This window comes from Fukomys damarensis, unplaced genomic scaffold (assembly GCF_012274545.1).
Source record: "Fukomys damarensis isolate Sample0158 unplaced genomic scaffold, DMR_v1.0_HiC HiC_scaffold_14, whole genome shotgun sequence".
Classification (NCBI taxonomy): Eukaryota; Metazoa; Chordata; class Mammalia; order Rodentia; family Bathyergidae; genus Fukomys; species Fukomys damarensis.
Genome location: NW_022900926.1, coordinates 65,341,944 through 65,366,372, shown reverse-complemented (window position 1 = coordinate 65,366,372; position 24,429 = coordinate 65,341,944). Strand labels below are relative to the sequence as shown.

At 39.5% G+C, this 24,429-nt stretch overlaps 1 protein-coding gene across 6 annotated transcripts in view; it reads left to right on the top strand.

Annotated features, from left to right (window-relative positions):
• Positions 1-24,429, top strand: part of Wdr27 (WD repeat domain 27) — a 211,509-nt gene that overhangs the window by 32,049 nt on the left and 155,031 nt on the right. For 5 of the 6 annotated variants that reach the window (XM_010628906.2, XM_019208131.2, XM_010628907.2 and 2 more), the window contains exons 10-18: positions 920-1,029; positions 2,231-2,298; positions 3,433-3,554; positions 4,084-4,166; positions 6,409-6,490; positions 7,886-7,963; positions 10,099-10,196; positions 11,367-11,456; positions 20,440-20,561. In XM_010628906.2, coding sequence (XP_010627208.1) covers positions 920-1,029; positions 2,231-2,298; positions 3,433-3,554; positions 4,084-4,166; positions 6,409-6,490; positions 7,886-7,963; positions 10,099-10,196; positions 11,367-11,456; positions 20,440-20,561 — 853 coding nt within the window. The remainder of the gene's footprint in view (positions 1-919; positions 1,030-2,230; positions 2,299-3,432; positions 3,555-4,083; positions 4,167-6,408; positions 6,491-7,885; positions 7,964-10,098; positions 10,197-11,366; positions 11,457-20,439; positions 20,562-24,429) is intronic. The other variant, XM_010628903.2, reaches the window with a different exon arrangement.

Here is a 24,429-nt window from a genome sequence, read left to right as displayed (position 1 = left end):
TGTCAGTGTGACATTTCTATACACACATGTGGATTCTCAGAAGATAAATGAGAACTTGGGGCCTATTGTTCTGCATGGCCTTGGTCCTGAGAGTCTAGGACTCCCTGCTAGCCTAAACAGCAGTGACCTAGAGACAGGGAGACAGGCTTCTGCTCTGGGGCTAGTCTTGGGCTACAAGGCTTCTCTAGTTCTATCTCAGAGCAGTGGATCTCTGGAAAGGGTGAAGCCAAGGTTCCAGCATCTGATTTTGTTTTTCAGTGCGTAGTCTGACAGCATAGGATGATGCTGTGTGCTGAGCAGGATCCTGGGCAGTGGGCAGGCTTCTGGAAGTTGTACCGATAAGGCTAGTGGCCAGGGAGTATCCTCCAGGTGGGCTAGAGGGGAGGGCCAAGAGCAGGTACCAGTGGAGAGGGTGGTTTTATGTCTAAGCTTGGCATAACCTGAACTAGGTTTACTGACAGTAATAGATCAGTGTTTGCATTGTAATTAACTCTGCTACTTTGGGCCAATTCATTTCTTCCCTGAGCTTGTTCCTCCTTTGCAAACAGTCACAAGCACCAATAGGTGACCATGTGCCAGCACCTTCACCTGACCAACAGTCCCCTGAATGTGCAGCCCCCAAACTCAGTAACTACAAGAGAGATAAAACTGCGTAGGTCAGAGTTGAGTTTTGGTCAGGTTGTGGCCACTTTGTGTCACCTGTCTCTAGTAGACACTGAAGGCGTACCTAAGAAACCCAGAATGGACTTAAAAAAGTGAGCATAAGTGACAAGAACTTACAACTGCAGTGCAAAAGGAAACACCTTTCAGGTTGTCCCCAGTTGGGAGCACACTACCTGCTGTGGGAGAGGTGAGGTCTCAGATCTGAAGAGCTGTGTGGAGGCCAGGGCATGATATGTTCCTTTTCTTTCCAAATCAGCCTATCCTCTGCAACTGAGTATGCCAGATGCCTGTGGATTGGAAGCTCAGCAGAGTTATTCCTATTTAACTTAGCAAACCTTGAAATGGAAGCCGTTTTACGTTTCAAGGGTAAGACTATAAATTCAATAATCTTTGATATGAAAATCCTGTGAATTGCCTGTTTTCTTGGAACAATATTTTGTGTAGTAAAGACATAGGGGAAGAAACCCTCAGAACTTGAATTTGATAGTAAGTTGCATTTGTAGCAACACAAGGCTTCTTTTAAAGATATCACTGAGTTCTGTAGGCTGAACCCAAAGGATATCACTTTCTATCTCAACATGGGCATTCAGTGTAATCCAACAGCCTTCCTTCATGCACCAGTGTCAGGATCTTGTGAGAACACTCCCCTCGTCCACACGGTCAGACTCCTGTGAGACCCCTGCCCTCATCCCTCTCCTCTCATCCTGCATGTCCAGAGACCCTTCCTATAGCAGATGCCAGGATCTTGTGAGGCTCTTCCTTTGTCCCTTTTCGTCAGCTCCTTTAAAGCCAGCTCCAATGGGCGGCTTCCCTGTTCCTGATGGCTGTGTTGATAATTTCTTCTAAACAGTTCTCTTGGCTGTAGACAAAGTCATTGGAGCCTATGGCTCTGTCTCGGATTGCTAGTCCTGTGCCTTTTCCCAGTGTTTGTCCCCACCAGGGAGTTAGTAATGGCTACCTCAGTACCTGCCCTCCTCTTCTCTATAGGCTGTTCTCCACACCCCTAGTCTCTTCTGCACACGGCCCAGTGGTCTTAAATTCTATCTTGATTCCACCACTTCTTCCTCAGATGTTTGAAGTTTCTGTGGTTTCTGTGACGTTCAGGGCAGAGCAGTAAATTTTGTGCTTGGCCTGGGCCCACACGTCATGTTCTCCAAAGCCCCCTGCTTTTGGCACATACTGTGATGATTTGGCCATTGTCCATCCCCTGAATTCTCCTGACTTCTGCAGAGTGTGTGGAGTGTCACATGCTGCTCCTTTCACGGCCTGGGCCCCTCTGCTCTTGCTGAGATTCTTCTTTGATGTCACTGCCTCCATCCAATGATGTAGGTTCTCCTTGCAAACTCCATTGTCTTCCCGGCTTTCTCACAGCCTCATTCCAATCCCATGTTCATAGTCTGGCTTTTCTACCAGCCTGAGCTGCCAAGGGGGAGGGCCTGTCTCTCTTGCCTTGTCTTGCCCCTGCCTGGTGGGTGGTAGGCATTCATTACTAGGTGGAATGAATCAATTAGCAAGTACTTAGTTCCTTCTACTTATTAAACATTGTTTGTCATTTTTGAAAATTAAGATTTTGGAAGCCTCAGTGTTCAAGTTGCTGGATCATGTGCAGTGATGAGTGAAACTATCAACTATAAGGTCAGTCATGAAACATTTCTTTATTTTTATTCTGTTAAATGTCTTCATCTGTATTTTTTTGGCATATTGTGGCTTGAATTATATGCTAGACAAATGCTTTACCATTTAGATACATCCTTACCCCTTATTTTTTTATTTTAAAATAAGGTCTTGCTAAGTTTCTCAGGCTGGCCTAGAATTTATGATCCTTCTGCCTCAGCCTCCTGTGCAGGTGGGATTATAGACATGTGCCACCATGCCTTTCTCATCTGTATTTTTTTATTTCTGGAGCATATTATAATAACTGACTGTAAATGAGGTTTTATTTGTGATCCTTTTTATAACTGTGTGATGTAGGGAGCAGGGAAAGGGGACGTTATCAGGACCTCTGCCATAGGTCCTTACCTGTGAGCCACCACAACACAAGGTGAATTCAAGAACAGACAGACAAGACTTAAGTGGAGAAGCTGAGTCTTGGGTCCTGGTCAGTGCTGCTGATGGCTGCAAAGACAAAGGCCCCCAAGTGCATCCAGCATTTATTGAAGAAAGGAGTAGGGAGCTAGGGAGCTTTGGAGATGTCTAGTGAGTTACTGCTGAACACCTGGCATGATGGTACCAGGCAAGGCTGTCAGGGAGCAGGCACTGTTTATCTTGATAGGACAGAAGGACCTGGTACTGGGACCAGGCATGATTAGTGAGCAACCCACAAGGTTGGTGAGAAGGAATAGTTAGGGAAAGGATTTTTAATTGGGGTCACGCTTACCTCAGCTTCATATAACTCAGCAGGGCCCTTCCACTTCACAGACCAGGACTCAGGCCTTGGTGACAGCCATTAGCAAAGGAGCAATACTAGCCCAACACTGCCGGCTGATGTGGCCATTTGAGCAGGGCTTCAGTCTGACTCCTGATATAAAACAATATAGCCAAATTATGGAAGGCAAGAAGCAGGTGCAACTCATAGCCTGCTGGTACTGGGCAGGGGTGTCTCCCACAGTGTAATACTTTGCAACAGCTCTTCCCTGTCATCTAACATAGCTATTTGTATAAATGAAGCAGCTTTGTTAATAATCTTACTGTGATTAAATATGGATGTAAAGCCACCATTTCCTTGCCATTCGGTGATATTATTGATTATATCACTGCTGTCTCTTATAGACCTATTGTTTACTCACGTCCATGTTTGAGAATAAGATCGCTGTGTTAGAAATCAACCTGGCAGCGCTTGTGAGGTCGCAGCAGTGTCTTGGCCCTGGGAAAGCTCTCTCCGTGCTAGCAAGGTACAGTCTGGTGAAGCACAGTGTTTCGATGAGTGCTGGTCTGTTGTTAGCATTCTGCATTCCTTTTATGCTTATAAGCAAAGGTGAAATTAGTAAGCACAACCATCCTGACCTGTATGGAACGAATTATCGTTCATGCCATTGCTTCTATCCTGTTTAAGAAGAAATGGCTCATACTTTCATGGGAAATACTACCTTATTTTATACTAGAGTATAAATCATAAAACAGAACTTTTAAAAATATATGAATATTTTTCTTTAAGGATAAGAACAGTCTTAATAGTTTTTATTTCCAGATATTATACATACATATCTGCATGAATTCATGATTTGTGGCTGTCCTTAAAATGTGTGTCTCATTGAAACAGTTCTATCATATTATTGTTTGTTCTTCTCATGTAGTTTTATTTATCTGTTTTTTTTTTTTTTTTTGGTACCGGGGATTGGACTCTGGACCTTGCGCTTGTGAAGCAGGTGGTGGAACCACTGAGCTAAATCTCTGACCTATATGGTTTTATTTTTATTTTAGCTCCTGTGTCCTACCAACTTCTCCACTGTGTTTTGGAGCTTTTAAGGAGAAACGTACTAAACCTGCTGGTCAGAAGCTACATGGTTAGTATGACACTCTCTGAAATATAAAATACAAAGTCAATCCCTGTTACAGCCAGCATTGCTTCATTGCCTGTGGATTCGTATCTGTCACAGACCGTCCAGCTTCCTTCCTGCCTCCGCACCCTCCTTTTGTTGCTTGTGGTCTGTGGTGGGGACTGTGCTTGTGCTTCTTCTCTGCCCTGGGTGTAGTTGGATTCTGTGCTCCAGCGTGGAGTGCTGTCCTCTAGTGGTTAAGAGTGGTATTGCACCCTGCGCTGCGTCATTGCCCGCCCTGGGTACTTCATTGTGCCTTTTTCTCCTACTCTTGTTTTATTGGTTGCACAGATAAGTGGGTTTTATTTTGGAAGACTCATAAGTGCATGTAATATACTTCAATCATCCTCATCCCCTTCCAGAGAATCTCTTTGCCCCATCCTCCCCGCAGTTTCACTTTTTGGGTTTCAGTGTGTACAACATGTTTTTCTCACGTAACCCCTGTACCCACCCTTACAACCCCTGCTTTTCCTCTTCTGCCCTTCCTCTTGCCTAGTGACAGTGTCCCTTCTACATCTGGCCACAGTGACGGTCTATCAAGATTAAGAATAATTCATTGGTTTCTTGTTTGAGTCGGGCCATAATAAATTATTCTTGATTGTCTCGAATGATTTTTTATTGGTTTGTTTCAAACAGCAGCCATACCATCCATCTGTTGTGTTTTTTTCAAAGAAACAATTGAAAAATTATTAGTTACTTTCCTATTGATAGGCCAAAATATCTGACATTCAGTTGAAAGGCGAGGCTTATTTTGGCTTTCCTGAAGATTCATCCCGTGCTCAGTTGGCTTCAAGGCAACAGTGGCATGGTGGAAGGGTGTGGTGGAGGAGAGCGGCCCTCAGCCAGGAAGCAGTGAGGAAAGGGGGGGAGAAGCACCTCCAAATGCACCCTCAGTGACCCACCCCAAGCTGGCCCCACCTCCTGACATCACGCTGAGCCCTGGATATATCACAGTATAGTGATCCAGTCACCTTCCAGAGCCCCATCTGTGAACATGTGACACTTTTGGGGAACATTTGCATTGTTAAGAATCATTGGTAATGATTCATTTCTCCCTTTGGTAATTAATATAAACTTTTAATTAGTTTCATTAAGTCTCTTACTTGACTTAATTAAAAAGATTATGTCCTTCAACCTATTTTCATACTCATAGGTGGCACACTTCTACATCCCCTCAGCTTTCATGAAGGTGCCCCCCATCTCCTCTGCCAGGAAGCCCCGTGCTCTGGCTCCTTCTGGGCCTGCCCCATTCCCCAGGCCTGGGTTGTATCCTTTCTTGCTTGCTTTTCTGGGCCTTGCCACCTGGGCACCTGGAGCTTGTTGTTTTGAGGAATCTTCAAACCTGTGGTGTTGGCCTCCTCTTGAAGCTCACAACACCTGGTGCTTTTTGACCTTGACCATGTGAGGTGTTTGCTATGCTGTCTGCTCTCTGGGTTCACGTGGTGTCAATGGGAACACGGTCAGGGGATCAGGGTTAAAATAGTATCAGAAACAGTACTGAATGTTGTCTCTAAAAGTCCTATTTTTAGAGTCACTCAATATTTTGGAATTACCCATTATAAGGTTACTTTCTAACATACAGAATGTTCATCGGAAATGTCAAGTTTTAAGTTCATGAGGAACTAATTCAGCAAGCAGTTTGTAAACATCTGTGTTCAGTTTATTGGATGCCAAGATTTTTGTTCCTTGGGCATCCTTTGGAAAATGTTCATGTTAAAGACTAGGTGAGTTCATTCCCATTAGAACCCACTGATATAACTGTTAGAGTGGCTTATCTTTGTTTTTCTTCTGCACATGTTCAGCAGTCTTTGTATGTGGAAGACAGCAATACACTGGCGTTTGTCATCTGGCACCCTGCTTCCTCTCCTACTTTTGTTTTTTAGGTATCTTTTTCTTCAGTCCATGTCACATACTGAGCAGGTGCGACTAGAGACTCACTTCAGGGGTCTCTGGCACTTGTGAGGAGCTATGAGAGGTCCCTGCTTATAGAGAGGGTGTGATCCTCACTTACCTGCGGAGATAGTGGCTTTTCTCTGCGATCTTTGGTTGGCATGGACTGGTGTAACTTTGTGGGGAACCTCTTAATTTTATAGGTCAGAACTCATTTTTGTGTGTGTGAAGTTTTCTGCTTTGAAGAGACTGTCTTCCTCTCATGCGTACAATGAAATTGCAATGTTTAATGTTGTCTGCTTCTTTGAAATTGTTTCAGCAGCTGTGCAGAGAGGCACAGAGGCCAGGCCTGTGGTTTTCCATACTAAAGTCAGGTCATTTGGCTATGCAGCAGCACCTCGGTGAGTGTGGGCTTTCGTGTTGCTTATGTAAATAACAAAGCAGAACTTCCATGGTGTAGATGCAGGGTGTAAAGGTGGATGCTCATCATGTGTCCTCGGGAGTCGCACTGTAGAGAGGGGAGACAGAGGTGTAAACAGGAGTTCTTGTGTGATGGGTTAGACCTCAGAATGTCACAGTTCCTGCAACTGCAGGAGTCAACATTCACTTAGTGCTTACTATCGTGTATTCCTGCCTCTGTTCAGTGCACTGAGTCTTTGTCAGATGGAAAGGTGGATTCTGGTGGTAAGGAAGGTGGTGGGATATGGGAATAGGAGAGAGTGATGATGGTTTAAAATGATACAGGCCATTGAGGCCTCACCACTGGGTCCTTTCTTAGAGCATAGCTTTGCTTAACATTGGGATGTTAAAATTCAAGATATGAAAACCGGAGGCAGCCAGTCTGACTGTGTGAAGTTGTTCAAAGACAAGGAAATATGAAACAGCATGATAGTCAGAGGAGCAATAGCAAACTGGAATCCCCAAGTCCTTCATGGGCCTCGAGTTTCTCAATGGAAGATCCTCTTTTCTTTATAAAATATGGATGCACCATCCTGTTCCTCCCCAAGTCCTAGAACTTTTTATGCTTTTGACATAGTGGCCAGAACTGCTGTGTTACCTGGAAGTCTCAGTGGGGTCCCTGAACTTTGATCCTGAGCCCCTTCCATAGGCTCTCTGGGCTCTTCCTGGTTGGGCTCTGTCCTTACTGCTCCCTGCCATCCATCCCCACTTCCAGCTCCAGTCCCAGGGTTCTGCTCAGGCTTCCTCCAGGCCTCCATCCCAGGATGCTCTGCATGTAACCACAGCCTTCAACATGCTTCTCAGTCTTTCCCTGCATCATTCTTACGTTTTGGCTTCATCAGTGATCACTATGACCATGTTGTACTTACAGTCTGTTCTTTATACTCCATTACCTACACTTTGAACTCTCTTGTAAGACACTTATGAATGGATGGATGGAGAAATGTATAGATGCCTGAATGGAGAAATGGGTGGTGGGTGGGTAGAGGAAGGGATGGATGGGTGGAGATACGGAGTGATACAGGGTGGGATAGACATATGAATGGATGGATAAAGAGATGGACAGGATCGAAGGAAGGATGGAGATGCAGATTGAACCCAGGCCCTGTCACATACTAGACAAGTGCTTTATCACTAAGCTACATCCCCAGCCCTTTTGATTTTTTTTTTCTAATTTTGAGACAGAGTCTCAAACTGGCCTTGAACTTGTGATTCTTTTTGCCTCTGCCTCCTGTGTAGCTAGGGTTATAAGCATGCACTGCCATGCATAGCCTATATATCTCTTAGGAAATTTAGGTTCTCAGTCTTTGAGAGTGATATAAATTTTCTTTCCACAGTAAAACTATGTTTTCACCAAAGACTAACATCAAGAATGATGGTAAAAGATCTTCAAAATGCAAGAACAGTTATAAATGGTATGTAATCTAGTGTGTAGATTTGAAGTAAATTTTAAAGGTCTCCCTTCTGACCAGCAGGGACTGGCCCTAACTCTGTGAATAGATGCTTCTTCAGGTGCCCAAGAGTCCATACAAGAGAGCTCTGTCCAGGGCTGGGGGTACTGATCTTAATGGTCATTTTAAGTGCATCTTATCTATGATTGGACAACCAATACATTTGCAGAAAGGCTTAATGGAAAATTGATTTTTTTATTAATGCATTAATTTTACATGCTAATGTGGCTCAGTGTGATATTTTAATATGTGCATAGAGTTTACACTGATCCAAATTCATCCACTTTATCTATTCTTCTCACTCTCCTCCCAATCTCTAGCAATCACTATTCCATGTCAGCTTTTTTTTAACCTTCTACACCTGAGAAAGAACATGCAGTATTTGGATGTCTGTGCCTGACATATTTAACTTAACACAGTGTCTTTCAGTTCCATTCATTTGCTGCAGATGATTTGATTCTTCTTTATGGATGACTGGGACTCCACTGTGTTTATACACTGTCCTTCCTTTACCCATTCTTTTGTTGACAGGCTTGTATGCTGATTCATTTAACTATTTGAATAGTGCATAGGCATGCAGGTATCATTTTAGTATATGGATTTCATTTTCTTTGGACATATATCCAGAAGGGGCTTAGCTGGATCACATGCTAGGTCTACTTTGAATTTTTGAGGAACTTCCATACTGGTCTCCATAAAGGTTATACTAAGTATTCTACAAAGGGTACATGGAAGTTCCTTTTCTCTCCATCTTCACCAGCATTTGTTATTGTTTGCCTCTTTGAAGATGGTCATTCTAGGTGGGGTGTGATGCTATCTCATTGTAGTTTTTATTTGCATTTCCCTGATGACTAATGACATGGAGAATTCTTCATATATTTGTTAGCCATTCTTATTTCTCCATTGTAAAGTTTTACTAGTCTGTATGAGTTATGTAGAATAGTGGGTTTTGTTTTGGCATATCAGTACATGGATATAACATATTTTGATCATTTCACCCCTATTACCTCTTTATTTGCCCTCCTCCTTCCCATAATTCCTTTCTCTAATAGCTTCCCTTCTATTTTACTGTCATCTCTTTTTTTTAATTAAAGAAGTTTAGATTCTATGTATGAGAGAAAACACGCAATATTATTTTTCTGTGTCCTATCTTGTTTCACTTAACATGATGATCTCTAGTTTGTCTATCCTTCTGCAAATGATATGATTACATTTTTCAACTTTATGATGGTTCAAGGAGAATACATACTCAGTAGAAAGCCATTTCTGACTTTGAGCTCTGAGAGTTTCCTGTCCTAGTGATAGGCAGCATGGTCCTCTCTCATGATACTGGCCAGTGGCACTGTGCTGCAGCTCCTTGGAAGTCCCGTGATCACGTGCAGAGCAGCCAGTGCCCTCAGGGTGGTGTGCTGCCAGCATGTTTTAGATGAAAGTATTCAATAAATTACGTGAAATATTCAGTGCTTTTTGTAAAAGGGGCAGCATCGTGCACAAGACATGAGTCCTCCACTGCACTGCTGGGGAGGGAAGCACAGTGTGTCTGATTATGAGCAGGCACCATATTTGATAACGATGACACCCACTGTAACTGGTTTATGTATTTACCCTGCTTGGACTTGTTATTTGGAGTGTATTTCTACTTATTTAAAGCAGTGTATTATAAAGGAATCCACCACCTGCGCTGGTGGTAGCCTTGTGTTCACTGCATCTACTGATTGGATCTGATCTAATTCTCATGTTGTTTTGTTCATCATGGGTCTGGGAGCAGTGGCAATCCCATCAGGGTGTTTGGATCATGTGTTCTAGTGTGTGGTGGGCTCCACCTCTCACTGCGGATAAGTGCCACCCATTACATACACGCAGCGTCAGGAATTGTCTAATGATCCATTACTTGCTGTCATGTCCTATATGATTGTATGCTTTTGGGGGTAATATGGAATGTGAGTCTTTGTAAAGAGTTATTGCATGAATTTGAATATAAGAGTTTGTGTTAGTGGAGTAAATTATACATGTATATGGGTCAAATCCACTTTACTTTGCTTATTTTTAATCTCACTTGAAATCCTCTCTTGGTTTTTATGATTTGATTTTCCTTAAAGTGAGGAATACCCTTTGGAGAAATCTCTGCCAAGCAGACTGAGCAAACAGGTGGCTGTGGCCCAAGAGCCAACTGCTGTGAGCTGCATCCAGTACTCAGGTAGGTGAGCTCGAGGGGCTGCCCCTGTCTCATTGTATCCACTGTCCTAATGTGAATATGTTTTCAGCTTGGAACTTGAAGCGGCATGGCAAAGTGTGAGTCCAGAGCAGGGTGAAGCTCTGTCCACGCCTGGCGCACCAGGGTAGTTACAGAACTGTGCTCCAGCGTCTGTACCCAGGACCCCCTCCCCCACTGTCCCTGCGCACCACCTCTTCACACACACAAGCTCTTCTAGGACCAGGTTTGGCAGAGGTGTCTTGTTCCATCCGAGATGTGGCGTGGCTCTGGTGCACAAGGAGGCAGCATGCTGGCCTGTGAGCTGCATCTTCTTGACAGACCCTCAGTTAGGTCGTGTCCCTCAGGGCTGAGTATTTCTTGACTTTCCCAGTAGCCGCTGTGTTCCTTGTTAAATGTTTGAAAGAAGTTAGGAGGCAGCTGGTGAGGGTGCCTGCAGCTTCATCTGGTTAGTGGTGGTGAATCTATGGCATGTGTGCTGCCGTCCGCTATTGTGATTGAAAGCTCCAAAAGGTTTGCCATTGCTAGTCTAGGTAGTTCCACTGTAAACTCCTTCCTCAGAAGTAACGTTTGTTGTCAGCTGTGTGCTGCATTTACCTTTTATTTCCTTCCACAGGTTTGGACATTGGTTTAGAACCACAAGTCTGAGAATGAATAGAGGAAATCTAAGTTTTATTTCTGTCCTGTTTTAGGGAAACATAACTGCATAGCTAAACAGCCCTCTTAATCATTCTGTTGATGTGGAACAGGATGTACCACGGCATGTGGGGTGGGCAGGCTGAGTGGTGGGAGCTCTGGTTCAGCTTCAGATGTGCACCGGATCTGTGGCCTGAGGTTCAACTGTGACCCTTTTGTTCCTGTTCTATAAACGAAGGTAACGACAGTAATGGTGTCAGCTGCATTATGAGGTTTTGAGGAGGTGGCATGAAGTCCTTCTGAGGAGTGACATTGGGCGTGGTACCTGGCAGATCACCCATGCAGGGTGGTGGGTGTTTGAGAGAGCTGGTGAGTCTTGTTGGTGGCTGTTTCAGATTCCCTCCCTACCTGAGAAGATTAACATCAAGCTACTTAATTGTTTTCCACTTTGCCTATGGACTTATAAGGCAGGGCTCCCATTGGTTATGATTCTACAAGAGTTTTTATGTTTTTAAACAGGAAATGGACAGTGGCTGGCCTTTGGCTTAGCTAACCATCTCTCCCTGGTTTTGGATGCCAGCCTTAGTGGAATACCTGCTGCTTTTTCAGGTAAAATGTGTCTTGATCTAAAGAACATGAGTTTGAGGGATTCTGGCTGTTCCATCTAAGTGCACTGTGTCTGCTTCTCAAAACCACAGCTTGGAACTGAGGTTTGAGTAGGGGACATAGAACAGTATGTGCTGATCATCCCCACAGCACTGAGCCCTTTTACTAAGCAGGGCCACGTGCATTTTGTGAGAGAAAATCACAGCCAGCTTCACAGCCGGGCCCAGAGGGATTATATTTTCTGTGGTTTTACCTTCCTTTGTCTTTTTCTACTTTTATTCTTACATGTTTGTATCACCTAACCCTTATGTTCATAGTGAGGAGTTGGTATATATAAATATAACACAGCTTATTCTTTTCACTTCCTTTTCCCCTCTCCTCTCTTTTTATACGCCCCTCCTTCCCATTTGCAAAACATGTTTCCTATTATATACCTTTTATTTTCCTTTTTATATTATTTATACGTTGGGTTTCTCATAAGAGAAAACATAACATTTGAGCTTGTGCGTCTCATTTATTTCACTTAAGATTATGGTCTCAAGGTGTATCCATTTTTCTATAACTGACAAAAAAATTATCCTGTTTTATGATAGAGTAGAGCTCTATGTGTGTAAATACCACATTTTGTTTATTCATTCATCTGTTCATGGATATATGGGCTGCTTTCAAGATTTAGCTATTACGAGCTGTGATGCTATACATATGAGTATACATTTATTCCAGTAATATTTTATCTTTAACCCTTCTAGGAAGGTACCTAAAAAGGAAACAGCTGTATCAAATGGAATATCTAGTTTTAGTTTTTGAGGAATTTTCATACTAATTTCCATAGTGGTTGTACTAGTTTACATTCCCACCAACAGTGTAGACGTGTTCCTTTTCTCTCAGAGCCTTGTTAGCATTTGTTATTGGATTTCTTGATGACAGTCATTTTTTGGAGTAAGACGGAATCCACTGTGGCTTTAGTTTGCATTTCTCTATTGGCCAGAGATGCTGAACATTTTTTATGTATTTATTGGTTTAATTTTTTCAGTTCTTCATATATGCTAGATATTAGTCTGCTCTTTGAGAAATAGCTGGCAAAATTTTCTTTCCCATTCTACAGGTTGTCTCTTTACTGTTTTTTTTTCCTGTGCAGAAACTTTTCAAATTGGTATGATTCCATTTGTTGATTGTTGATGTTATTTTTTCTGCAAAAACTGGGGTTTTGTTCAGAAAGTCCTTGTCTATGCCCATGTCTTCAAGAGTTTTTCTTTCCAGCAGATTATGTTTCTGTTTTATCACTTAAATCTTTGATCCATTTTGATTTTAGTTTAATCAGAGTCAGAGCTATGGGGTTTAGATTTAATCTTCTGTATGTATTTAACCAGTTTTCCTAGCATTTTTCTTTTCAAGAGGCTATTTCCTCCAGTATGTTTTTGGACTCTCTGTCAAAGATCAGGTGGTTGAATGTATCTTGGATCATTTCTGCATCCTATATTCTGTTCTATTCATCTGCATGTCTTTTTTGGTGCTACTGTCATGATGAGTTTATCATCATAGCTCTGTAGTATAACTTGAAATCTCAGATTGTGATGCCTCCTTTTGCTCTTGTTCCTAGGATTGCTTTAACTACTCTGGGTCTCTTCTGGTTGCACCTACATTTTAGAATTGCTTTCTTGAGTTCTGTGAAGAATGCTACTGGTATTTTGATTGGAATTGCATTGAATTAAACAACTTAATACTTAAATCCATTATACATCAGTTGTAGAAGTGTTCCCACTTTGACAAAATTCATTTTGCCTGTGTAGGAACAGGATATCTTTCCATTTTCTAATGCTCTTTTTGATTTCTTTTTCAGAATTCTGTAGTTTTTATTGTAGAGGTCTTTTGCTTAGGTTAATTTTTTCCCCTGTGTTATAATTGTGATCAATCTTTTTGATTGTGATCCGTCTTTTTAAATGTATATTTATTATTTTAAAAAATTCTCAAGTATTTAATGTTTTTAATTTTTGAAGCTGTTGTAAATGGTGGTGTTTTTCTAATTTCTTTCTCGGTGGGGTTATTGTATACAGAAATGCTATTGATTTTTGTGTGCTGATTTTTTTTTACTGAATTTGTTTATTAATTTTAAGAATACTTTGGTGGACCTTTTTGGGTCATCTGCGTAAAGGATCTTCTGTAGGTAAAGACAGTTTGGCTTCTTCCTTTCAGATAGATATATAGATACAGATATAGATATAGATACAGATAGAGATATAGATTTCATTTCAGAATGTGTACACAGTAGCAGAGATCAATGACAAAGCATTTCTCAAAAGTGATAATATACTGTACTTATTTTTAGCTTTAAAGAAATTTAATGTAATTGAGTTTTACATTTTGGCCAGTCAGGATTCCAAGTGATCAATATATGGACCACTTCTGAATTTAAAAGATTGACTTTGTATCTTTTAGATTGATTGTCTTAATTAGTTTACTAAATAACCTTTCTCTAAAATTTAAAGTGAAACATGCTGCTTAAGACAAAATTGAGTATTTGAGGTACTAATTGAAAGTTAAAAATCTTTGCGTCATAGAACAGAAATGGGTAAGAATGATACATGTTGAATGTTAACTGGTATTTTCACAGGTTTGACTTATTCCTTCATGAAGTTAGGACATTAGGAAAAGGTGCACTTAATACAAATGAAAGAGATAAGCAACTGAGACCTAAATTTTGACCTTTGATTTTTAAATAATTTTTTCCTATAACCTTTGTCAATAAAAAATCATTACTGTTTAAAAAAACAAAAAATACGATATTGGCAGGTTTGCCATAAGTTATTTTTATAAGTTTGAGATAAGGTCCTTCTGTACCTATTTTCTTCAGGATTTTTATCATGAATAGATGTTGGATTTCGTCAAAGGCCTATTCTCCATCTGTTGAGATGGTCATGTGATTTTGTTCTTGCTTCTCTGTTTTTATTGCATTCATTGATTTGTATATGTTGAACCATCCTTGCATGTCTGGGATGAAGCCTACTTGGTAACAATGTATGATTTTTTTGGATGATATGTTGTATTCTGTTTGACGGCATATTGTTTATGATTTTTTTCATCCATATTCATTAAAGAGATTAGACCGTAGTTTTGTTTTTTGTTGTTGTTGAGTCCTTTTTTAGTTTGGGAATCAATACTAGGTTCAGGAATGAGTTTGGCAGTTCTCCTTCTATTTTAATTTCATTAAAGAGTTTGAGGAATATTGGCATTAGATCTTCCCTGAAGCTGTTGTAGAATTCAGTGGTGAGTCCATCTGGTCTTGGACTTTTTAAAAAAAATTGGTAGGTTTTAAAAAATTGCTGCCTCAATTTCATTGCCTGTTATTGGATTATTGAGGGTTTAAAAATCTTGCTACAGTTTTGGTAATTCTCTTGTATCTAGCAACTTAGCCATTGCTTCTGCACTCTCCTATTTATCAAAGTACAGGTTTTTGAAGTAGTGACTAAACTTCTGGATTTTGGCAGTGTCCATCATGATTTTTGCCTTGTACATTTCTAATTACATTACATTGATACTGTTTTTTTCTTTTATGTGAGATTGGCTAAAGATTTATTTTATTTATTCTATCAAAGAACCAGTTCTTTGATTCATTGATTCTTTGCATTTTTTTAGTCTTCATTCATTTCTGCTCTGATCTTTATAATTTCTATTCTTCTACCAGCTTGGATTTGTATTATTCTTGCTTTTCTAGGACCTTGATTATTTAGTTAGGCTGTCTGTTTTTCTCAGTAAGCATTCCATAATAAATTTCCATGTAAGGACTACTTTCATTATGTCAGATATTGTACTGGCTGAAGTATTTTATTCTAGAAACTGTGTCATTTCTTCAGAGAACTATTGATTACTCTTGAGTATATTGTTTAACCTCTGTGTATTTGTATAATTTTTATGGTTCCTTTTTCTATTGATTTATAGTTTCATTGCACTATGATCTGTTTGTTGCTTAGGATAAATTTGATTCTTCTGTATTTAAGCATTCTTAACGGGCTAATATTTTGTCTATTTTGGAGAAAGTTTTATGTTCTGCTGTAAAGAATATGTCTTCTGTTGTTGAACACTTCCTAGATATCTTTTAAGTCCATTTCTTTGAAGGTGTGGTTCAGCTCTGATATTTCTTTGTTTAGTTGATCCATCTGTCTGTGATGGTGGGATATTGTGGTCCCCAGCTATAATTGTGTTAATATTTTTCTCATCCTTTATGTCTGATGCTTTGTATTTTATGAAGATATGTTTCTATTTTTGGTGCATATATATTTATAATTATCATCTCTTCCTGTTGAATAGTTCTGTTAAAAAATTTGTAATGACCTTCTTTGCTGTTTCTGATAAGTTTTAACTTTTAAGTTCATGTGGTCCGAAAATAGGATCGCTACTCCTGGTTGGTTTTGGGGGTTCCTGATGCATGAGATATTGTTTTCCATCCTTTGATTTTCATTGTATGAATTTCTTTTTAGAGTAAATGATTTTCTTTCATACAACATGCTGTTGAGTATTGTTTTTTGATGTAGTGTGCCTATTTCTGTCTTTTTTTTTTTTTTTTTTTTGGTACTGGGGATTGAACTCATGACCTTGCACTCGCGATGCAGGCACAGTGCTACTGAGCTAAATTCCCAGCCTTGCCTATTTCTGTCTTTTGTTTTTGGAGTTGAGGCCATTTACCCTGAGAGTTATTAATGAAAGGATTTGACTTATTCCTGTCATTGCATCATTTTCCTGTTGCTGATTCCCTTCTCTTCTATTTAATGGCTTACCCTACCTCATGAATTCATTTTACTAGATTTTTTGGTATTGTTAGTTTTGTCATCTCTTTTTAGGACATCCTTGAGAAGTTTTTGAAGTACTGGTTTGGTGGTCATTAATTTTTTAAGGTGCTCTCTGTCATTGAAAGATCTTATTTCTTCATCAATTTTGAAAGATGATTTTTTGGGGATTTCTTTTTTGTTTAGGGCTTGAAACTGCATTCCAAGTTCTTCTGGCCTTTATGGTTTGTGTTGAGAAGTCCGCTATAATGTGAATGTGTTTACCTTTATTGATGATTTATTGATTTTAGCTAACAGTTTTTATGATTCTGACCTTGTGTTGGACTTCTAGGATGTTGACCATAATCTATTGTGAAGAAGTTCTTTCTTGATTGTGGCTGTTTGGGATTTTATATGCTTTGCTTATCTGTATGTTACTTTTCCCAAACTTGGAATGTTTTCGTCTGATTTCTTTAAATAGAGTTTTCATGCCATTCATGCTATCTTCTGATTTTTCACTAATTCACATTAATCTTAAGTTAATCTTCTTTGCATCATCTGGCAGCTCTTGGACCCATTTTCCACGATCTCTTGTTTCTAAGGTATTTCTGTGTATGTGGTCACCTGCATCAGCATTATCTTCTAGTTGTGATACTTTCTCCTCACATTGGTCATTTTTGCTGCCCATACTTTCTATAGAATTTTTTTTTTATGTCCTAGATTTGTTTGTTTCTTTTTATGGACTCTAATTCCTTGCTAAACTGGTAATTGATGTTTTATATATTTTATGTAGCTCATCTAACTTTTTATTGGTGTTTTCTTTAAGGTCACTGACCATTTAGTTATTGTCATCTTTGAGCTCACTGAGCAGCATATTGATCTGGTTGTTTTGTTGTTGTTGTTTCCATTTCTATCAGTTCATATAGTTTGGCTGCTCGGCTTTTGATTTCCTCACCATTAGTGCCTCATAGGTCAGCTTTGGGGGAGTTGGGGTTTTATGAGAATTTGATTGCATTGTTTTCTTATGTTTCTATTGCTTACTTTTGTGCTGAGGGTTGAAGATCAAGTATAGTGATTTTGTTGTTCTTATAGGGATAATTTTATCTAGAGTTTGCTTTCCAGTGATGTGCTTTGGGTATGACTAAGTATAAGTCTTTATTTCTGTCCAAGATCCAACCACCTTCATTAATTTGGGGAGGAGAGGATGCAGTGTAATTTTCTCCACACCTATTTCTCTGGAAAAGAATTGCAGAAATGTTGGTGACAAAAAGACAAACCAAATGTTGGCATACAAAACAGCCAATTAATAGCACCATCTGTGCCATCACTGGCAATAGTAAAGAAATTAGCTACAATAAGAGCCAAAGACAAACTGGATGTTGATGTACCATAGAAACCAATAAAGGCCATCAGTATACCACCTTTAATAATAGAAGTCTGTGATAATAATCTAGACACAGAACAATTAAAATATTGATGTACAGTAAATATATACTAACTGCAACAACCCTACCACCATTAACAATAGAAAAGAGTTCAACAATAATAGCATAAAGTCACTTAAGTATCTAAAGGTGAGTAATGCTTAATATTAATGCTAACAAAAGTGGAGGGAATAGGGAGCTACAAATCTAAAGATGTAGAATTTGAAAATAAAGGAAGGAGGATGAGAAGGAGTCAAGAAAAGTGAGATGAAGGACTTAGTGAAGTAAAACTAAATTAATATTAGATAAAAGTAACAGAATTTAAAAGAGCAAACAAACAAATGAAAAAAAGATGAAATAACAACCAAAAGGAATAAAGAAAAAAGAAATAGCAGAAAAGAGAAAGCATCCCCTGAAACCCAACAAAGAAAAAGGGAAATGAGTCAAAAAGTTCCTCCATGTGCTTGAATGAGTGGTTTCTTTCCAGAGTCTGCATTTCTGGAATCCACCAGATATGGGGAGGGACAGTGCGTCACCACTCAGCCCTATTTTGTTTCCACTCTCACAGTTTTGTATGTGAATGCTGAGTCCTGCCCAACCTTTCCAGTTGGGTTTGGTCCATCAGTGGTGTTTACTCTAGGAGTGTATTTATTCTAGAAGCTCCCAGTTTCTGTTTCCTCTGCACCAAGCCACTGCTTTCTCCAGCTAGCTTTATAGCCTGTGGATTTGTGAGGTACCATCCTGTTTCAGAGGCTGTGGCAACTGACCTAGCCAAGGATTATCTAATTGTGCTAGCGGATGAGGAAAGCAGACCAATGACCTCTGTGCTGGCTGCAGGCTGTGGGGCAGGGAGGTCAAGCAGTATGCTAGATTCAGCACTTTTAGACCGAGGCTGCACACCCGACCCTGAAAACCACATGCAACCAGCCTGGCTTCTCACTGCCAAGGGTGGGATCCCTCATCCCTTCAGACCTGACCTTAAACTTCTTAGGGCATCTATAATTAGCCTTCACCTTTCTCCAAGACTGTCTCTTGTGGCCATCTCCCATGCTGTCATTGGTAGAGTGACCCTGGAAACCCTGAAATGCAGCTCTTCTGTGGCTTCTGGATTAGCTCCATTTTAAAAAATCAACCCCTCCCCCCAAAATCCCCTGATTAAACACTTTCAAATATGGTGGGCTTTGCACTGAATTTCTTCTGCAATACTAGCTTACCATGTGGAAGGAGTCACTTTCAGAGTAAAACTTCACGTTGCTTTTACAGTTTACAATAGCCATGGGCTTTCTCAGGGTCAGTGCTCTCAGTGCAATGTGTTGTTTTTCCTTGGGACTGAAGGTAGGGCACACCCAGAACCTGTAGTTCGAGGGCAGGAAGAGGGCACCCCGCCTCAATTTCCAACGCTCAGGCTTGTGCCTGCTTTCTCCTGGAGTCATTGCTGTCTGGATGGACAGCGGATGCTGTGAAGGCAGAGGACTAAGAATTAGTCTACCCCAGGAGTTTCCATCTGCTTGAGAGGGCAGAGCTGGGAGAGTGACTACAGGTTCTCTCCTGGACACAGGCATGAGCATGCTGGTGTGGTGTGGGAGACAGTGAGCCACACAGCTGGCCGTGGAGTTGCTGTAGAGGTCAGACAGAGGAAAGAAGGGTGAAGAGATGTAGCTGATGCTCAGTGAGGCTGTCATAGATTCTAGTTCCTAGGAAGCCTTGCCCTTCCTTCCACTGGGCCTACTTGTTGTTAACAAGGCCACAGCCATGCACCAGGGGGCAGCAGAGTCACAGCAGACATTCTGCTCAATGGAGTTTTAGATTTTTTTTTTATCTTCCCTGGTTTGTCCATTTGTATTTTGGTGGTTTCCTGACAGATGTGATATGGTGATATATGTGTGGTCTGATCTTTAAATTATCATGTGTGACTCTCAGGCACAGGACCCTGCAGTGGCTAGTTTTCATGCCCTCTAAGGTTTTCATTTTCCATTGTCTAGGTCTGGGCTATGATGGGATAGTTTAACAAGTCTAGGGTCATTGGCTGTATCTCTTCCACACACTTCATGCCTGCTACTGTCCCTCCAACGCATTGGCCCTGAGTAGATCTTTGAGACATCACCTCTGCCTTCTGCTCATGCCTCTCCTGCTCCTCAGAGCACTCAGGTGGTTGCATCTGAGGACACTGCATCAGGCTGGTCTCCTTTGGCTCATGGCCCTTCTGAGGGAGTTAGGCCCAAGACCATATGTCCCCAACCCAAAACAGGGTGGGTGCAGATGGAAGGAGGGATACTAGACAGAAAAGTTTGAAAGGCAAGTGGAAACTACTGGGGTCTTTGGACCACAGCACCTCAGTGTCATTACACCAACCAGAGTGAATGCCCAGGAAACCAGCCCCCAAACAGGCATGTTACAGATGGTAGTTGGCATGTGATAATGCTCTGGGAACCCGTTTTCTTCATTATAATAAAAGAAAAGCAATTTTTTAAAAGATGGATAACTTACCTCAAAGTCCTCTGTACTGTTTTCAGATGTTTTATTTTCTAATGTTCCTTTTTAAAGCATATGCTCACAGATACACACATGATTTTGAACTTTGTATTTTAAGAAATATGAGCTTTCAGAAACACCTCCTTTAGGAGCTGTGTTAATTAAACCTCTAAGTGAAGTATCATCTTGGAACTGTGGTTCTGTTGGTGTCACTGTAGCTAGGAAATGCCACCATGTGTGTTATTTACTCCTTGAAGAAAGGCAGTTTAGGTTTTTTTGGCAAAGTGCAGACAGATGACACTTTCTGTCCTCTCTCCTTGCACTGGTTAGGTCATGACGGAGCTGTGAGTTCCATCTGCTGGAGTCATGATGGGAGGTGGCTGCTCTCTGCTGCACGGGACTGGACTCTGAGGATGTGGTCAGTTAGCAGGAAGAAAATCATGCTGCTTTTGGTAATGCATGCCCTATCTGCTGAGGAGCTCTGGTCATGTGGTCTGGAGCACTCCCTGGCTGGGAGTGATGTTGGAGGCCCCACAATTACCTTGATCTTGAGGTTGGGAAATGGACATAAACCAGGAGTTTGCTTCACTGCAATAGAGATTGCAGAGTGATTCAGTAGTTTCTTATATGCATTCATTCACACATGATATGTGCACCCACGTGATATATGTACCATATATGTAATGTATGCATATATGTAAATATAGTTAACATATCTTTATATTTATTATGGTTGGCAAATAGCAAAACAATGCTGAAATACTTGACTAATTTGAAATTCAAGTTATTGATTTTTGTAGTAATAATAATAATGGCCAAGAGTATATTATGCCAAGGAAGTGTATTTTGGGGAGTAAAATTAGTTGTTTTATACAACTTATATGAGATTATTTGGAAACAGAATGGGAGAGGAGAGAAAAAAAGATTGAAAAAAATTGTAATAACTAAGAAAGGAAAAGACCATAGTAGAAAACTCATTTTCAGTTAATTAAATTATATCCTGGTGATTGCAAATGTATAAATCATGAAATTTTCAAAAGTCTTAGTATTTCTTTTCTTTTCTAAACTTTTTTTGTGTGTATTAAATGTTTTTAATCTTAAGAAGAAGGCACAGAAATACATATTACATTATGGTGAGGCAGTATTCTACATGACAAAAATCAAAACAAATCTATAAACTAAATTTGTAATAATGCACTGATTAAGCATAATATTTGATATTAAATTCAGGCTGCATAGACATAAAACATTATTACCTTAGGCTTATGCAAAATAAATTATTTCTTAAAACACCAAAACGCAACCATTCTAACTGTCCACTGCCTTATTCATTTTGAGAGAACTTGTACATATTATAAAAAGAACTGGCACAACAGTTAATGACTGCAAAAAATAGAATACAATTCAAAACATATTTGCACTGTAATTCTGGATAAAATATACATAGTAAATCTTATTAAAAAACTTAAAAACAAAGCATTATCCTGAGTAATGGTTAAAATCTCATTATAGAAAAATGCTCATCATTTCTCAAAGAACTAAAACTAGAGGTTCCTTTTGACCTAGCCATACCTCTTTGAATTGTCCCAAAAAGAGTTAAAAACTTCATTCCACAGTGATAATATGCACACTCATGTTTATAGCAGCATAGTTTGTAATAGCTAAAGCTTAGAAACATCCTACATGTCCATCATCTGATAAATGGGTAAAGAAGGAGTTTTTTATATACAATGAAGTACTACTCTGCCATAAAGAAGGATGAGATTCAGACATTTCTAGCCGAATGGATGGACCCTGAGAACATACTCTTATGTGAAATAAATTGGACACATATGTTTAAATACCAGATTATTTCTCTGGTGTGAAAAACTGAATGTGGAGATAAGAACTAAGATGTAATGGATGTTGGGAAATGGGAAGAAAGTGTTCAAATGGGAAGGGGAACAAGGGAGGAGGGAGGGAGAAAGGAAGGAAGGGACAAGAAAAAGTGAAAGTAGGAGGAAAAAAGTGGAAACAAAGCTTTAGTATATAGGGAGAGAAGGGGACTTGGAGGGAAAGGGAACAAAACAAAAAAAATTAAAAAGAAAAAAGTGCTCATCATTTGTAATTATTGGTAGAAAGCTGTGAGGTCGAAAGATTTTGTTGGGGGAGAGAATGGGAAGACATCTAATGCAATCATTCATTTAAAATTTGTTCAAAATGTTCATAAGTTTGTAACTGGCTGTTTATAGTGTCTTAAAACATTTTACCATGAATATAGTTTATATTGTTTCTCAAAATGAGATCCAAAGGCCCTAAAGAATTCTAATGTGGGCCCAGTAATATATATTATAAAAAAACTTCTGATGTGATTATTCTACATTTTTAAATGCCCTATGGGAAAGAGCAATGCTTAAAAGAAAAATCATGAACATAAACATAACTTTTGACATGTCAGAATTGCATATAGGTTTATGACGTGAATATTGTTTTTTGTTTTAAAGCAAGTTCCAGGCATTAAGGGAAACATGTATACCTTTCAAATTAACATGTGAATATATATAAACATTTTCCTTTGAGGTTCTCATTACTTTCAAACTTAGTTATTTGAAGAAAAGACAGAATATGGCTATAAGCTTTGGAAAGATTACATTTCTAATGAAATGGAGCATCCAAAAAAAAAAGCTAAAAAGATGATTTTTTAATTGCCTACACATTTTAATTCATTCTAACTTTAAAACTAAAATTACATTTTGCTAGGATTGTACCTTTGTAATATATTTAGATGATCATGGTTATTTTTGAAGTCTGCATAAAAAGTGCTAAAATAAAGGGAAGAATTCTGTATGTAGAAATTATTTAAATCAATTGCTAACTACTAATTTTAATAAAAATAGTCTGAATAGTTCTTCCCCTGAAATGAATTCTACTATCTATTTCATATATTACTCTACTAAATAAAAAATTTAAGGTGGGCTGGGGATTTAGTTCAGTGGTTCCGCTGCCTGCCTTGTAAACGCAAGGACCCGAGTTTGATCCCTGGGACCAAAACAAACATACAAACAAAAAGCTGAAGGTGATAGAACTCTGATATATGTATGTTCTGTAGATTTATTCAAAATTGTTATTACACTTTGGATTTCCCTGAAGACTACATAAACTGGGGCCTAAAAGTGCAAGTAATGTGGTTTGAGAGAAACAAGCATGGTTAAGTCATTCTGCTTAAAATACAAATTGTTTTCCTGCAAAGTAAATAACAACAACAAAAAAATAGTATACACTCTGTCTTTAATTAATAAATGAAAGAATATGTTTACAAATTTGGTTAACAAGTGAGCACCTCTTCATTATTGAAGTCAGATCACAAAAAGCAACTTCATTTACAAAAACCCCAGTCAGTGTTCTTTATTGTAGACTATAAGAATCAAGTATTATATCTAAATGTAACTTCCAAAAATAAATTAAAATAATGAAATGGTTAATTCCATTCAGGCTGATGACAAGTTTTTCTATTCATTAAGTAGCAGCATAAGCAGAATGCATAGCTGAAAAAGGAGGGTCAGACACACTCTTATTATACCGAAAGAGGATTGATAAACTCAAAATTTACAAATTCATCCTCATAGTATCACTATCATCTGGAGTGAGCTGGACAGGTTCCTTAGTAAACTGAGGATCAGAGTTGTCCAAACCAAATTCCCCAGGAATTTTTGGTTTGAATGGAGGCACTGCCTGCTTTTGTTCTATCCTGTCCTGTCTCCATCAACATTTTGAAAGAATGGATGCTCCGGAACATCATTGGATCCTGTTTGAGGATGCCAACCTGAGCATTCTCTTGGGTCCTTGCGCTTGAAAATTCTCCGTGACATGTGCAGCTTTTTCAGTAGTACACAGTATGTGAGTTTTTCTTTCCAAAATAACTTGCAAGAGATAATCTCTTGAGTTTTCATAAAGGTTGTCAGAGGTTTCAACAATATGGAATGGAGATTTTCCTACCCTCATTTCAAACATTACTACTCTGAGAGTCCACCAGTTGACATTGAAACTGTACCGTTCTTCTCTTATAATTTCTGGAGGAAAGTAATTAGGAGCACCATGGAAAGTCCTGGTCATATCTCTTGGCTGTAATCCTTCCTTACACATGCAGTAGTCAGTGAGTTAGTGTGCTTTTCTGAGTCCAGTAATAAATTAGCCAGTTTGAAGTTTCTATAAAGTGTCCCTCACTCATGAAGACAGTTGAATGCTAAACTGACTTCTGCAGAATAAAACCTGGCATGTTCTTCGGGTTGTATTCTTCACTGCTGCGTGGAAAACATTATTTCTTCCATTTACATAGTCTAG